Below are 13,715 nucleotides of genomic sequence, written 5' to 3'. Positions count from 1 at the left end.
GGCTTCTCACACAAAGATGCTCCCTCAGATGCTTCAGAGAGCAGCCTGCACCTCATAGCTAATGTAAGGGCAGAGCATATGTGGTCAACCGGCTAGCATCCTGCAAAATCACCCTGTGCCGAGTCACGCTCGCCCCGTCCTCAGGGGGCAGAACCCAGCACGGTATTTGCCCGCACAAGGTGTCAGGCAGAAGCCTGTCATCTGGACCTTCCTTCCGGCACTCAGGGATCCCCATCTCAGTAGCCACATTTGGCATGACTGTGTGACAGATGCCAAAGAAGTGGCCAGTTGAGTGAACAGTGCACCAGGGGGACATTTAGCACATGGGCCAGGTAAGTCCTTCATGATTTGTCTTGAACAATGTCATTGCACTGTATTATGGGATGTTTATAGCATTACTCCCAGTCAAGGAAAGCTTTCATAACATCTGTTTTCTTTCTATAATTGAACAGTATAAGGAATTTTGAGAAATTTCCTTCAAAAATGTTAAAATTTTTTAAAAAGATGAAAAATCTGACACGTAATATGTATCTGCATAGTAAGGATGAGGAATCTCACATACACGCAAAACCAACACATACAAAACACCACTTTCAATCATTCAGGCGTCTGACAGTCTGGCTGTGTACTAACTATCCAGGCCTCAACTTCCCTTCCCCTGCCATCCACCCACTTTCCCCACCCACTCCCCGCTTTAACCCCTCACATGCCGTATCTGTCGTCTCACACTTTCTCTCAAAACAAAGGCAGGGAGGGTAGGGAAAGCTCAAACAAAACCCAATCATTTCACTATCAGGGAAATAATTGGACAGTTTGACAACAGGCAAAAACCAACTTGTCAGTTATGAGTCGTCCAGAAGCAGCCGAGGGATTGTAATGCCATGCTTCTTGCCTGCCTGCCTCACATGTTATTACCCCCTGAGGTTTTCAGCTTTGCAAAGACTACAGGGATCAAGCCAATGGAAATGGCACTTACGTCATGAAGAGGGTAGGCAGCCTCATAGACATTGTTTGCGATCAAGGAGTTAATTCCTAGGGAAGAAAGGAAGGTGCAACAGTAACTCCTGGGCAGGGGTTTCTCAACGTAACCTTTGTCTTTTGATGAGTAGTGATCCCCCACTCACCTGTCAGCTGAGCATCACTGCATGTCCTCTATGCCCACCCAGTCTGCAAGTTTTTGTCTGACTTCAGTTCTTAGTAGAACAGCAACAGTGTTCATGTCCCAATTACCAAGTTATGTTTTAATATCAAATATGTACTCTCAGACTTCCCCTTCTCCCATCCCCACACACTCAGAGCACTCTGTCCAACAGTTCTTCACCACCATCAGCCCTTCACGACCACCAGCTGAGGACGGCTGTGCTCCTCAGCAGCCCAGGAACATCCATGTGGGTCACTGCAACCATGAGCAGCATAAGCACCCGGCAGTGCCCTTCTGCTCCTCTGCAGAGCGGTGCTCACTGCCTGAACCCCAGCTCCTTGCCATGGGGAGCAGCTGGGCAAGGGTTCCCAAAGTGTGGCCTGGGGAACCTGGGAGTTCCCATGACATTTTCAGGGGCTTCATGAGGTCAAAACGCTTTTTATAATAGTATTAAGACATACTTTGCTTTGTCGCTCCTATTCCCTCACCAGGGGAGTTTTGTGACATGTGATGGTATCATCCCTCTGACAGCTGACGAAACAGCACTCATGGATTCTTGTGCTTCTACATTTTCTCAGTTCTAACTCCTAATACAATAAATATCAATTGCTATAACTCACCTAAACAAGAGCCTTCTGACTCTTGGTACTTTTTTAGAAGTACAGAAGTGTAAAAGAATTTATAGAAGTGTAAAGGGGTCCTGAGACCACAATGTTTGCAAACCACACAAGAGATGCATTGTCTAATCTCATCAGTATTTCACACCACATGCACATAACTAAATACACGTAAATGAACAAATGGCTCTGTCCTTTAGCTCTAGTATAGTCACAGCACAGAACCTTCTGCTCAGCCTCGAGGCACTGTTATTGACTCATTTCATTCCTGGCTTTATTCAGAGACTATAAAGTGTCTGTATGTTCTGTCCACTTGGGATAGTCTGTGTTGGGTCACTGGCTCCAGATGGAAGGGATTATATCTCTCCCACTCTCTGTGGTGAGAACCCTACCTTGGAAGGATGCACATTGAATTGCAGAGAGGGAGGGGCGGGGTAAGTCTCTGGCACGCAGTGATTCCCCTCAAACACACTTTCGGCCCTCAACCATCCTTTCCAGAAAGACTTTAGACAGTAGTGAGATGAGGAGAAAATTGGTTTTCAAGGGAAATAAGTACACTGTTCAAATGCTAAGTAATCTGCATTTGCATGGCTCTGGATAAAGGACAAAGTCAGACAACAAATCTAGACATTTTCCCCTTCACCTTCCCACCCAGTCCCCACCCACACGCTCAGAGAACAGAGAGGCACTCAACAGTCCCCTCTCCTCCATTCTGCCTCGCCCCTGGTCACCTCAGCCTCAGGACACTGATGCCAGAAAGACCAGCCATGGGCCCCACAGGGAAGCCGAGGCTCTGAGGACTGCAGGGTGGCCAAGCCTCCAGGGAGCAGGGACCTGGGAGCTGCGAGTGTCAACGCTGCGTCATCACCAAAGGGCCAGTCCTTTCCTGATCCTAAGCTTCTTCCTTGGCATGAACATGAAACATCAGCAATAACTTTGGGGGGCAGGAGGGCAGAGGGTGGGTAAAGGGAGTTGCATGGTGGGGGGGGCCAGGGGACTGAATGAGCTGCAGCTTTTTCTTGTCTTCCTCACAAGACTACAATTTCACTCTGAGCATGGCTAATCAGTTCAAGAAGCATAACCACAGCCGTGTGAAGCCACCCTACAATAATCAAGGGGAGGAGTCCCAGGCGGGAGGGGGCGGGGGGCTCAAAGCTACACACAGGCCCTCACGGTAGATGGAGGCTGAGGTGTCAGTGGCAGGCAGGACTCCAGTCAGACGGCACCCGCACACCCGATGCTGTGCTCACAGCTCCAGTGGCCAGCAGCACCGTACTCCCTGTGGACAGTCCCAGCCATGGAAAGTGAGGCAGGTGCTGAATTCTTCGGCTTTACTGAGCACAGAAGCCCAGTGTCTGACAGCATGAAGCTGACAACCTGAACTCCTGGGTCCTGCTGCCAGATCCCCGAAAAGCTCTCTAATCATCGCAGGCCTAATGCTGTGCACTGCACCTCCCATCAAATAAAGCTTCCTGTGAACTACATTCCTAAAGCAGGTCACGAAAACCACTTCTAGGACACGGTCTGCTCATCGCTGTGCATCTCCCGAAGCCCTACCAGGTCCCTGAGGTCAGAGGGCACTCTCTCCCACTCGTGTCTCTAATGGCCCCAGTTCACTGCTGAGAACATAGAGAGGACATCGGGTGTTAAGAGAAACCATCCCTGTGGCTAAAATTCTCTCAGTATCTCTTCCCATTTACCCCAGGCATACGCCTTCCTCGACACTCCAATTTTCTTTGGCGACAGATCTGATGAAGGAACTTTAACCTCTACTTGGTTAGTCTGCTTCCTACAGAGGAAGCCCAATAAATGGGTCTTTGCCCTGCAGCCAGTACCATTCAGGCCACCAGACCTGAGCTGTCCTGACTCAGATGGCCAGGGCCCCAGATGTTGAACACCCCATGTGGTGTACCTCCTCTTTCTCACATGGTGTCATCCAGGAGACCCCAGTCAGTGGCTGCTGGGTAGGAGGGAACAGCACACAAAGGAGGTGTGGGGGCAGTGGGGGCAGTGCAAGCTGGAAATAACTATTCATCCTCAACTTCACCCAAGAGTGGGAATGGCTTTGGCCTCTTGGGCCCCAGACTTCAGAAACCAAGATTCTACCCCCAAACAGCATGGAAATCAGTTTGAAAGAAGAAGGAAATAATCAAATGCTTTTCAAAAAGAGTCTCTGCTTTGAAAATTGAAATTCTGAATTTTTTCCTTTCTTTTCAGCAAAAAATGGGCTAATTGGTTCCATCATGCACCATCCATCTGGCCACAGAGGCAATGCTTTCTTCTTCAGGATCACATCTATAGTCTTTCCTCTCTGCTCTAGACCCAAAGAGAGAGAGAGAGAGAGAGAGAGAGAGAGAGAGAGAGAGAAAGAAGACGACCCAACCCCTCATCCTATTACTCCTGAAAGGGGGGCCAGGGAGAAGCACAGAGGATGTTTTCCTTTCCCTCTTCCCACAAAGAAAGGCAGGGCCTCTGCTTAAACAGAGCATAGTTTGCAAGGACACTTTCCCTGGTCCCTAACTCCCTTCAAATCACCAGGCACTGCCTCCCTATTGCTGTTGGAACTAGAATCCCCAAAGAAAAAGCCTCGTTCTTTGTCTCTGCCTGCCTCTGACCACAGGTCTACACAACATGATCCAACCCAGCCGAGCAACACCATTCCTCTGCAGCCACAGGGTCAGAGCCAAGGAGCAGCGCAGAGCGGGCTCAGGTCCCGGGACTGGCTCCTGAATCCACACACTCACAGTATTTAGCTTCGAGACATCTCTGTTTCGCAGACAAAAAAGACCAGCTAAAGCATGATTTATGGTCTGCCTCCCAAAGAAAGTCTCATTATATCTGCAAGTACCGCAAGGTGACAGGGACTACAGCTCCATCCCCACCAGGACAAACGCAAAAGAAACTTTTATCTAAGGGGACAGGTACTTAGAGGAATGGTGCTGAACTCCCAAGAACCCATTTGGTTTTGATTCCCCCAGAACAGGGCCCAGTCCACCCAGCTTTCTGCCTTCATCCCTGTTCTCCAGCCGGACGTAAATCTAAACCAGAGTCCCTAGACGGCGCGTTTAACGGAGACTATATTTACCCATCACCAAATTGTCCTGACGTGTGCTTAATTACTTAAATGCCTTTAATCCCAAGCCTTTTCTTCTAACAAAATATAAGCCAGTGCAGCTGGATGAATGATAAACCAGATGTTTACAACACATAACACAGTCTGGCTCCGGTCAAAGTAATTAAGACATCATCTCCTGAGTGGGGACGAGAGATGCCCAAAGCATACATTTGTTTAAATGCTCTGACACCAAAATGTCTATGAAAATATAGCTCCATCAATCTGTAATTTTCTGTCCGTGAAAAGGCCACAATAACTTCCATATGAAGGCGCAATAACGGTGTCTGTCCTCCTCTGACATGGTCAAGGAGGCTTGGGTTTCTTTCCACGGTCAAGTGCACTTGAAAGCATTCCATGATGGGGGTGAACTTGCAAGTCCTGAGAGCTCACCTTACCTTGTGCTGATTAAGAGGCCTGTGGGGCCGGGCCACATTTGCAATCGTTCACATGCAGCCACCACCATGCAGAACCCAAACTCACAGACCCATTCAATACTCTGAACATTGTGTTCACATTAGTCCACAATCCCTCACTTCCAAGAAGAGGGAGAGACTGAGTTACAGAAGGTTACACAAGAAAGTTATGTAAGAAACCCCCAAAATGAAGTTAGACCATCACCAAATGTCAGTCCACTCACACTTTTTCAAGGCTGGCTCCCTTCTCTTTGCCTCCTTATCTAAATTTTTACCTTCCTGCTCTTCCTTCTGCCAAAGGAAAAATACAAAAGAAAAGAAAAAAGAAGACGAAGTCTGAGAGACCCTACCTCTGGCTGGGACATTAAAATGGACTGAATGCTAATGTCCATATAACAAATGTTAGAGAACTAACAAGAACAAAAATCAGGCCCTTCACAGAGGCAACTCAGTTATCTTTGAGTACCGCAGACAACCAGTGGTCAACTCCCCAGAAGGTGAGCCCTCTGGGCTACTCTCTACATTCCCAGCTGTATGTAAGTCAGAAAGTCTGTGAAGCCCATCCGGGATTTATCTTTATCTAACAGTAGAGTTCCTAAGAAGTACCTGGGTAGCTTGTAAAACCATAGATCTTGGAGCCTTGCCCCTGCAGTTCATGAATAAGAAACTCAGTGCGCCATCTGAATTGCCAGGGCTTTCACAAGGCACCATGTGATTCTAATGCAAGTGGGGTGGGCTGCCCCTGAGTGCCAGCTGCCCAAGGCCATGGGCAGATGATCCAGGTGGGAGCACAGTCTTTTCTTCCAACCATCCTGGGCAGCAGTCCTGACTCCTCCCTGTTCTCACTACTCCGCAGTCACTGTCTGCCCCCATGCTCTTATGAACAACCTACAACCTCAAGTCCTGGCCATGACCCTGGGACCTGCTGTGAACTTACAGGAAGCCAGTCCCCTCTCTGAGCCTGCATCTTGCCTGCGGGTTTCAGCCCTAGGAAGGTTCACTATGGATTTGGTGAGACTGAGAAATGATAATGGAACATTCTTGGGGTAACAGGGTTTATACCCAGCTTTATTCTCCTGGCAGTAGCTCAAGCACTAGAATCACATCTGCACCCAGCAGCCTGCACGTCAGTAATCCACCTCTGTCTCTGCCTCCACCCAGAGCACTGGGCAGAGCTCTTTATATAGTGATTCAGTCAATAAAAGCTCATTGCCTAGGGTGTGGAAGCATTAGCCTAGCAGGAGGCCAATTACATCACCAAGTAGTTTAGGGTCAGGAAACGATCCTGGCCATAGGAATTTCCATTTTCTCCACCCACAGCCTGGTTGGCCCATTATGGAAAGGAGACCACGTGGCTCCTTTAAGTCAAAGTCTAGAAAATGCTGGAGCTAGACAGAAGCTTCAAGAACATTGAGAGAGAATGTGATACAAAGGGAGAGACAGGCCCACAGAGGGAATGTGACTTGACCTAAGTTTCTTAATTTATTCATCCCAGAACTAAAGGGCCCTCTTCTCCAGGCTTGCTGGGGGTATGCCTATCTTCCTTCCCCCTTTCGAGATGGTCTCTTCCCCTCTCTGTTGGCCATGAATGGGCTCCCCTGCTCTCTGGCTTTCTGCTGGGTTCAGCAGGTCAGATGGGGGTAGGATAGTATAGACTCTGGGCCTCCTCCCTGAACAGCCACCTGCCCTTCTCAGTGCCACCTCCTCTAGCCAATCCCATCTGTCCCTGTTCCAGCTCTGCCACTGATTCCAGGTCACAGCTGCATCCCTGGAATCCCCGACTTTATAAATGGTCTATTAATATTCCCACCTTGAGTTTCCTAATTTGAGTGTGTCATTTGTTCCTGTTGGGACACTTACTGATTGTCTCAGAGTGACTCCCATCATGTATTTCTTATTATATGTTTTCCATACATGTATCTCTTGCCAGGAATTCATGTGGCTTATTCCCTCTTCTCAAATGCTAGCTTTTCAGCCCCCTAAGGGCAGGGATTTGTGTCTATTGTGTCTGTTTGATTCATTACTCCATCCATGGTTCTAGAACACAAATGGCACATAGTAGGTGCTCAGTACATATCTGTCAACTGAGTGGATGGATGTAACATTGGGAAGACCTTGGCTTCTATTTCTCTGGGAAACCTTGCCTGATAACTTCATTTATTTATTAACTGATTAAAGGGCACTGACGAAGAGCCAAGGAAGCTAAAATCTGACTCTAAATCTCTAACCTTGGGCACCTGGTCAGTCTCTCTCTTGTGAGATTAGTTAACACCTGTTGAACCTCCTTTGCATGGTCATTTAAAGGATCCCATGAGACAACGAATGTCTCTGAAAAGCATACAACTATGCCCATGTAAAGGGTCTTTATTATTTGGTAACAGTGATGCCTTATTTGTACAGAGATCTCTTATCTGGTTATCTGAGTTCTCACAGCAGAGAACCCAGAAGAAAGAAAAAGTATCTAAATCTCATAAAACCCACTCCCTACTGTTATGTGCCTTGACCACAGCCAAATCCTTCAGACCCTCCTTCAATCATTTCCACCCTCACTTTGCCCACAATTCTAAAAAGCCTGTTTTGCTGTCTCCCAAACAGCAAGGTAAAACTGAAATAGCCAAACCCAGGGAAGGCGACCAGAGTCAAAAATTTAAGAAATCAAGGGGTGTGGGCCAAACAATTCTATTAGTAATTTGATAATCCTTGAGCAAACATAAAAAAAGTATAGGTGATCCTGAATCATCCAGAAACAGTTCATGTATGTTGATCTGTTCAATATAAGAAAGCATGAGAGATTTTAGAAAATTTTCTATGACAAAAGACATTGCTGAGGATATCAAGAGCTGAACTGCTAACCATATTCTCTCTCACTTTGGTTCAAAGTCAGATTTGTAGCCCAACTTCAGAAATTAGAGGGCCTATGATTTGAGTATTTCCCTTCCATTTTTTCCTCCTAGTTTAGACACATATATGGAAGTTAATTGCTTCCTCCCCCCTTGCACTGTGTATATATCTATATCATTGTACCTACCAGATTATCTCATAATTCTCTGTTTATACGTCTGTCTGCAAGGCTAACCTAAGAGGCCCTAAGGGTAGAAATTAGGTTGAGTTCATTTTGGCATCTCTCAATTTCTATAACATCATTTGACACATAGCAGGTACTCAATATATGCTTTCTAAATGTCAAAAAAGAAAGAAATTTTGAAAACTACTCAACAAAATCCTTATGATGTTTGACTTTGAGACAGCACAAAAACACTCAGATCCTCAAAGGGAAAAAAAAACTTCAGTGTTAAAGCAAAGGGTCTTTAATGACCTTTCAGCAATCTGGAGATTGTCTTCAAAATCAACTTCAGTTTTTAAGGACTTTATAGTTCACAAAACTAACAGCTTCCTATTTAATCTTCAGAAACCTCTGCAAGATAGATAGTATTATCTCCATTTTACATAAAAGGACACATGGTCAGGAACTCATCAGCACCTGCCGCAGGACTAGCAGGCTAGACGTGGTTAATTAATTTACTAAACCAAATCGACTGAGTGTAATGTGCAAGTCAGACAGCAAGTTGCTTTGAGGGCATAAAAGATGAAGGGAGGGCTGTCCTGGGAGTCTCAGCCATGGACATAGATAATCAGTAAGAAAGAGGTTGAGTTTGATGGGCATTCCAAGGAGAGAGCATTAGGGAGACCCTATAGGACACTGATGTTTGGACTGATGATGGGCTTGGGATGAGGAGGATGGGGAAGGACATTCAGGCACAGGGAACAGCATGAGCAAAAATAGAAAAGATAGTGGTCACATTGCCAGGAAGAGAAGCAGGAGAGAGAAGCAATGAGATAGAAATGGACATTGGATATATTGATTTTGAGGTTCTGGTGAACATCTCAATGGAGGTCTCCATCCATTAGGAATGGAATGCTTGGCTGAAATTAGGAAGAAAAGCAGGAAGTAGAAATACACAGCTTCAAGGTGTCTGCATAGAGAGAGAGTAAGGAGCACAAGGGAACATGGAGAAGACAACATCTAAAACGTGGGAGAAGGACAAGGAAACCAAGAAAATGTGGTCCATGAGGTAGAAACAAAGACAGCAGGTTAGTGGGCCAGCAGCACCTACACACCTTCCTGGACGTTAAGTAGAGAAAGTGTGGAAGGATGTGGGAAGGTAAGGAAGATGGAGATGGAGAAAAAGACCATGACAGCTGAGGGAGCAGTTTCAGTCAACTTGGGGAGGGCGTGAGAGGGTAAAGGCAGATTAATGGAATTGAGGAGTGAATGGTCAAGAAGTGAGGATATATTCAAGAACTTTGATAAAGGCCAGGAGAAAATACAAAATGCATTCTAAGATCACTTGACCCCTCTGTGTCCTTGAGCCTGGAGACACACGGCCACTGAGGGTGAGGGCTGCAAGTCCGGTCCACGGAGTCGAGCGGGGCTAGGCTTACTCATGTCCTTGCCGTGTCAGCACCATGCTCCAGGCAGATAACAGCACATAGCAGATTTGACTTTTTAAAAATTGGAGTGTTACTTGGTATTTTGTAGCAAGATGAATACATCCAAGCAAATGGAGTCAAACATAACTGCCCCTTTGCGAGTCTCGGCAGTATTCTGAAAGTGCTGTCACTACACAAACCCTGTTCTAAGTCCTTCTTCAGTGCTGTTCCTTGGCTCCTGAGGTAGCCAGTGAGCCCTACAGTCAGCTCTCCAAACGGAAGTATTGCCATTGTCATCACTGTTATTAATCCTCAGCCTCATCGCCTGTTTGATGCTTTTCAACTCAAAGCTGCCCCTAGAGCCAAAGATTTGCCACCACAGAGTGTATTCTGAAGGAAGTTCTCTCAAAGGTTTTCGAAAACTGTTCCAAGCGACCATAGCGCCTTTGGAAAGAGACTTCAAGCTGCAGTGATCCTGCAGAAGGGACACACGCTTATGTGTGTAAGCTCACACTTTTACCTCTGCTGTGTGTGTCTTCTACCCAGTCTGTCAACATCAACTGCCTGCCTTATACCGCAAGCTCCCAAATGCTGAGGTTCCTACTTCAAAGACAAATACCTTCACATTTTAAACACAGACCCCAAGGCAAATAGATTCTTCCAGACATGGTGACATAAAGGCTGAGCTTAATGAAACCCTGCCATTTGCAACAACATGGATGGACTTTAAGGGTATTATGCTGGGTGAAATAAGGCAGAGAAAGATGAACCGTATGATTTCACTTACGTGTGGAATCTAAAAAACAAAACAAATGAGCAAACAAACAAATAAACCGAACAGAAGTAGACTTATAAACAGACAACAGAGCAGTTGCCATAGGAGAGGGGGGCCAGGGGATGAGCAAAACAGGTGATGGGGGTCAAGAGACATGCACTTCCAGTTATAAAACAAATTAGTCACAGGGCTGAAAGTACAGCACAGGGAATAGAGTCAATGCAGTACCAACTTGGCATGACGGCAGATGGTGTAACTGTTTCATAATGTATATAATTGTCGAATGACTGTATTTTACACCCAAAACCAATATAATATTGCATATCAACTATAGTTCAATTTTTAAAAAAAAAAAAAAAGAATGCTGAGCTCAGAAGAGGCACATTCAGATAGCTTCGTGGCCTCAACACAAGTCATTGGCCCTGCCTGGAGGTCAGTTCCTTCTTACACAAAGTGGGGATTTGCACTAAAGGGCCTCCAGATGCCTTTCTTCTTAGAAAAAAGTGAGTAAATAAAACCCAGCCATATTTGAGGTAACTATTAAAAACTTTTGGACACAGTGAAAAGAGAAAAGCAGCTGAATTTTCTGGATAAAGTGAAAGGCAGGATCAGCTGCAGGCTAGGTCAGGGCGCCCATGCTCCTGCAGGGCAAGCGGGGTCCCGGCCTCAGTGCAGGCAGCCTTCTGCCCTGCGCGGGGGGCTCTGCTCTCTGCTCTGCTCCCACCGATGGAGCTGTTGAAAGGAGAGCTCGGCCCCCTTCGGTCCCCATCAGCACCGGACCCTCGGGCGGGGAAGGGGTCCTTACCCATCGTGCTGTTGGCGCGGGAACACGCTGTGCGCTTCAAGATCTCGTGCACCTGAAACAGAGGACAGCAGGGCTGTGAGCGCCTGGACAGCGTGCGTTGCACACGCAGGGCCCCGCTGTGGGCCCCATTTCCAGAGAGGTGGCTGATCGCAGGCTGCACTCGTGGACTGCATGTCAAACCCACTCAAATTTGAGTGCTTTGAGGAAACAGAGTCTAACCCCTCACACCCACTCATCTGCTTCTCCCTACCCTGAAGAAAATAAAGAAGCAGCTAGAAATTGACTGCAGTTCCAGTAGGGAAGGAAAACACCCCAGTGAGCCAGACTCCTGCAGCCTCTGGAGGGCTGGGGAGGGAGCACCTGGCTGCCAGGATGCTGGGAGGGGTGGAGGAGGGGGTCGCCGCCAGCCCTGAGGAGTGCCAGGCTGAGGAAAGCAGGGAGGCAGGCAAACCCGCCTCTGGTCCTGGCTCGGGAGCAAGCTCTCTGAGGGTCCCGAGTTATCTCACAGAGCTGCTTTGAGGAACCATGAAAGCACTTTGTAAATTGGAAGAGGGCCACCTACCTCTCGGGCACTGGAGCTCTTATGTCTCTGTTTTTGCCCCCCCCACCATCAGAGGGTGTCAGAAGCTCTCTCAGACCGCAGGTGTCAGCGCACATTCTGGGCACACAGCCGGCAGCCTATTCAATGACTCCTGCCGGCCCAAATACACCTGGGCCATGGGCTTGTGCAGAAGGGGGAGGGCCCTGTTTTTCACATGGAAGGGAGGGGCGCTGAGATTACCCCCTGCAGAGGAAGCAGGGTCACAGGTGGACCCGTGCAGGGTCCCAAGCCTGTGCCGGGCTCTAAAGAGACGCCAGCGAGGACGCCTGCTCTGGGACAAGCAAGCTGTTCAGACACCCAAAGGGGTGCAGAGAGGATGTTCCCAGATGCGGACAAGGTCCTCAGACAAAGTCCAGGGTAGAGTAGACCCCAACACAAAACTGAAGGCTCTTTCCCTCACTCTCTCCCAGTGTGGGGTGGACTGGGCAGGAGGGGAAGGAAGAAGCTCCCAGAACCAGAGGTGAATGAGAGATGTGTTACTCCACCATTCACAGTCCTGTACTCTGGCCACAGACTGAGAGGGAGTGGTAAATAAATAACTTCCAGCAGGATGGGGACCAAGAATGTTTAATTCCCTTACAATACAGTGCAGTCATTCAACAGCAATAATAATTAGGAACAGCATTTATACAGCATTGTATTATTTTACAAGCACTTGGCAATTATCGGGTAATCTCCACAACACCCTATAACTCCCCCACAGGTGTGGGACCCAAGCCATAGGGAAACTTAAATGGCAAAAAGGCTGTAGGAAACCAGCTACAGTCATCAATTCTGGCTTTCCGTTGAGTGGCTGGTAGTTTTATGCTGGGACCAGCCAGCTGGCTGTAGCACCCTGTGATACGAATGCACAGGACTCCTTTGGGGGGAAACAAAGAAGCACACAGCCCAGCAACGAGTCCTCCCTGGGACATTATCTGTAGGAACTGTTTTTCAATTTGTAGCTTGTTGGTGCCTCAGTCGCCTCAACTGTAAAGCAAGGAGGTCACCTAACTGGCCGAAGTTCCCACCCACTGAGTGCCCTGTTGTCATCCCAAGAAAGAGAAGACACTGCTCTCAACCTGAGAGTGAGGGCAGGTGCTTGTTTTGTTTGCTGCTGGGACTGGGAATCTCCTGGATACGCCTCTCAAGTCACCAGGCAACTGCAAGCAAGTAACAACAAGAGGTGGCAGGTAGAGCATGAGAATGCCCTGCAAAAGGGGGTGCTCAGCCTGTTCCCCCACTTCCCAAGCCCACCACACCTGGTGAAGCCCTAGTTAACCTGTTTACTTACAATGCGGCTCCGGGTGGCATTATCAAAGAAGCAGTCCTTATCCTGGATGTTGTACCTGGAGATACCAAGAAAGCAGCATATAGTATATTGTTACAGTATATTTATTCATATACAATATATATACAGTAAGCATATAAATTATATACAATACATATATGTTATATAAATATATGCAGTAAATATACTGTGCATACAATATACAGTATATTAGTGTACAGTACATTCATATGTGGTAAATTTATAAATTATATACAGTAAATGTAGATATTATATATACAGTAAGTGCATTGGCATATTTATTATGTTGTGGTATGTTTATTATAGTATATCAGTATAATTTTTAATAATAATTCTGTTATTATTCATTGTTGTTGATCTCTTACTGTGCCTAACTGATAAACATTGTCATAGGGATGTATATATAGGAAAAAGCATATTTGGGAGCTATACAAATAGAGTTTGGTACGATCTATGGTTTCAGGCATCCACTGAGGGTCTTTGAACATATCTTCCCTGGATAAGGAGGGACTACTGTTGTCTTTTT

General features: G+C 47.0%; 1 protein-coding gene across 2 annotated transcripts in view; it reads right to left on the bottom strand.

Moving 5' to 3' along the window:
* Window positions 1–13,715, bottom strand: part of ANO2 (anoctamin 2) — a 290,583-nt gene that overhangs the window by 195,542 nt on the left and 81,326 nt on the right. For both annotated transcript variants that reach the window (XM_073222870.1, XM_073222869.1), the window contains exons 4-6: window positions 13,172–13,226; window positions 11,298–11,349; window positions 977–1,032 (exon numbers count right to left, since the gene is read on the bottom strand). In XM_073222870.1, the coding sequence (XP_073078971.1) occupies window positions 977–1,032; window positions 11,298–11,349; window positions 13,172–13,226 (163 nt within the window). The remainder of the gene's footprint in view (window positions 1–976; window positions 1,033–11,297; window positions 11,350–13,171; window positions 13,227–13,715) is intronic.

Source organism: Manis javanica, chromosome 15 (assembly GCF_040802235.1).
Source record: "Manis javanica isolate MJ-LG chromosome 15, MJ_LKY, whole genome shotgun sequence".
NCBI lineage: Eukaryota > Metazoa > Chordata > Mammalia > Pholidota > Manidae > Manis > Manis javanica.
Note: the sequence above shows the minus strand (reverse complement) of the source record. Positions and strands in the feature narration are given on the sequence as shown.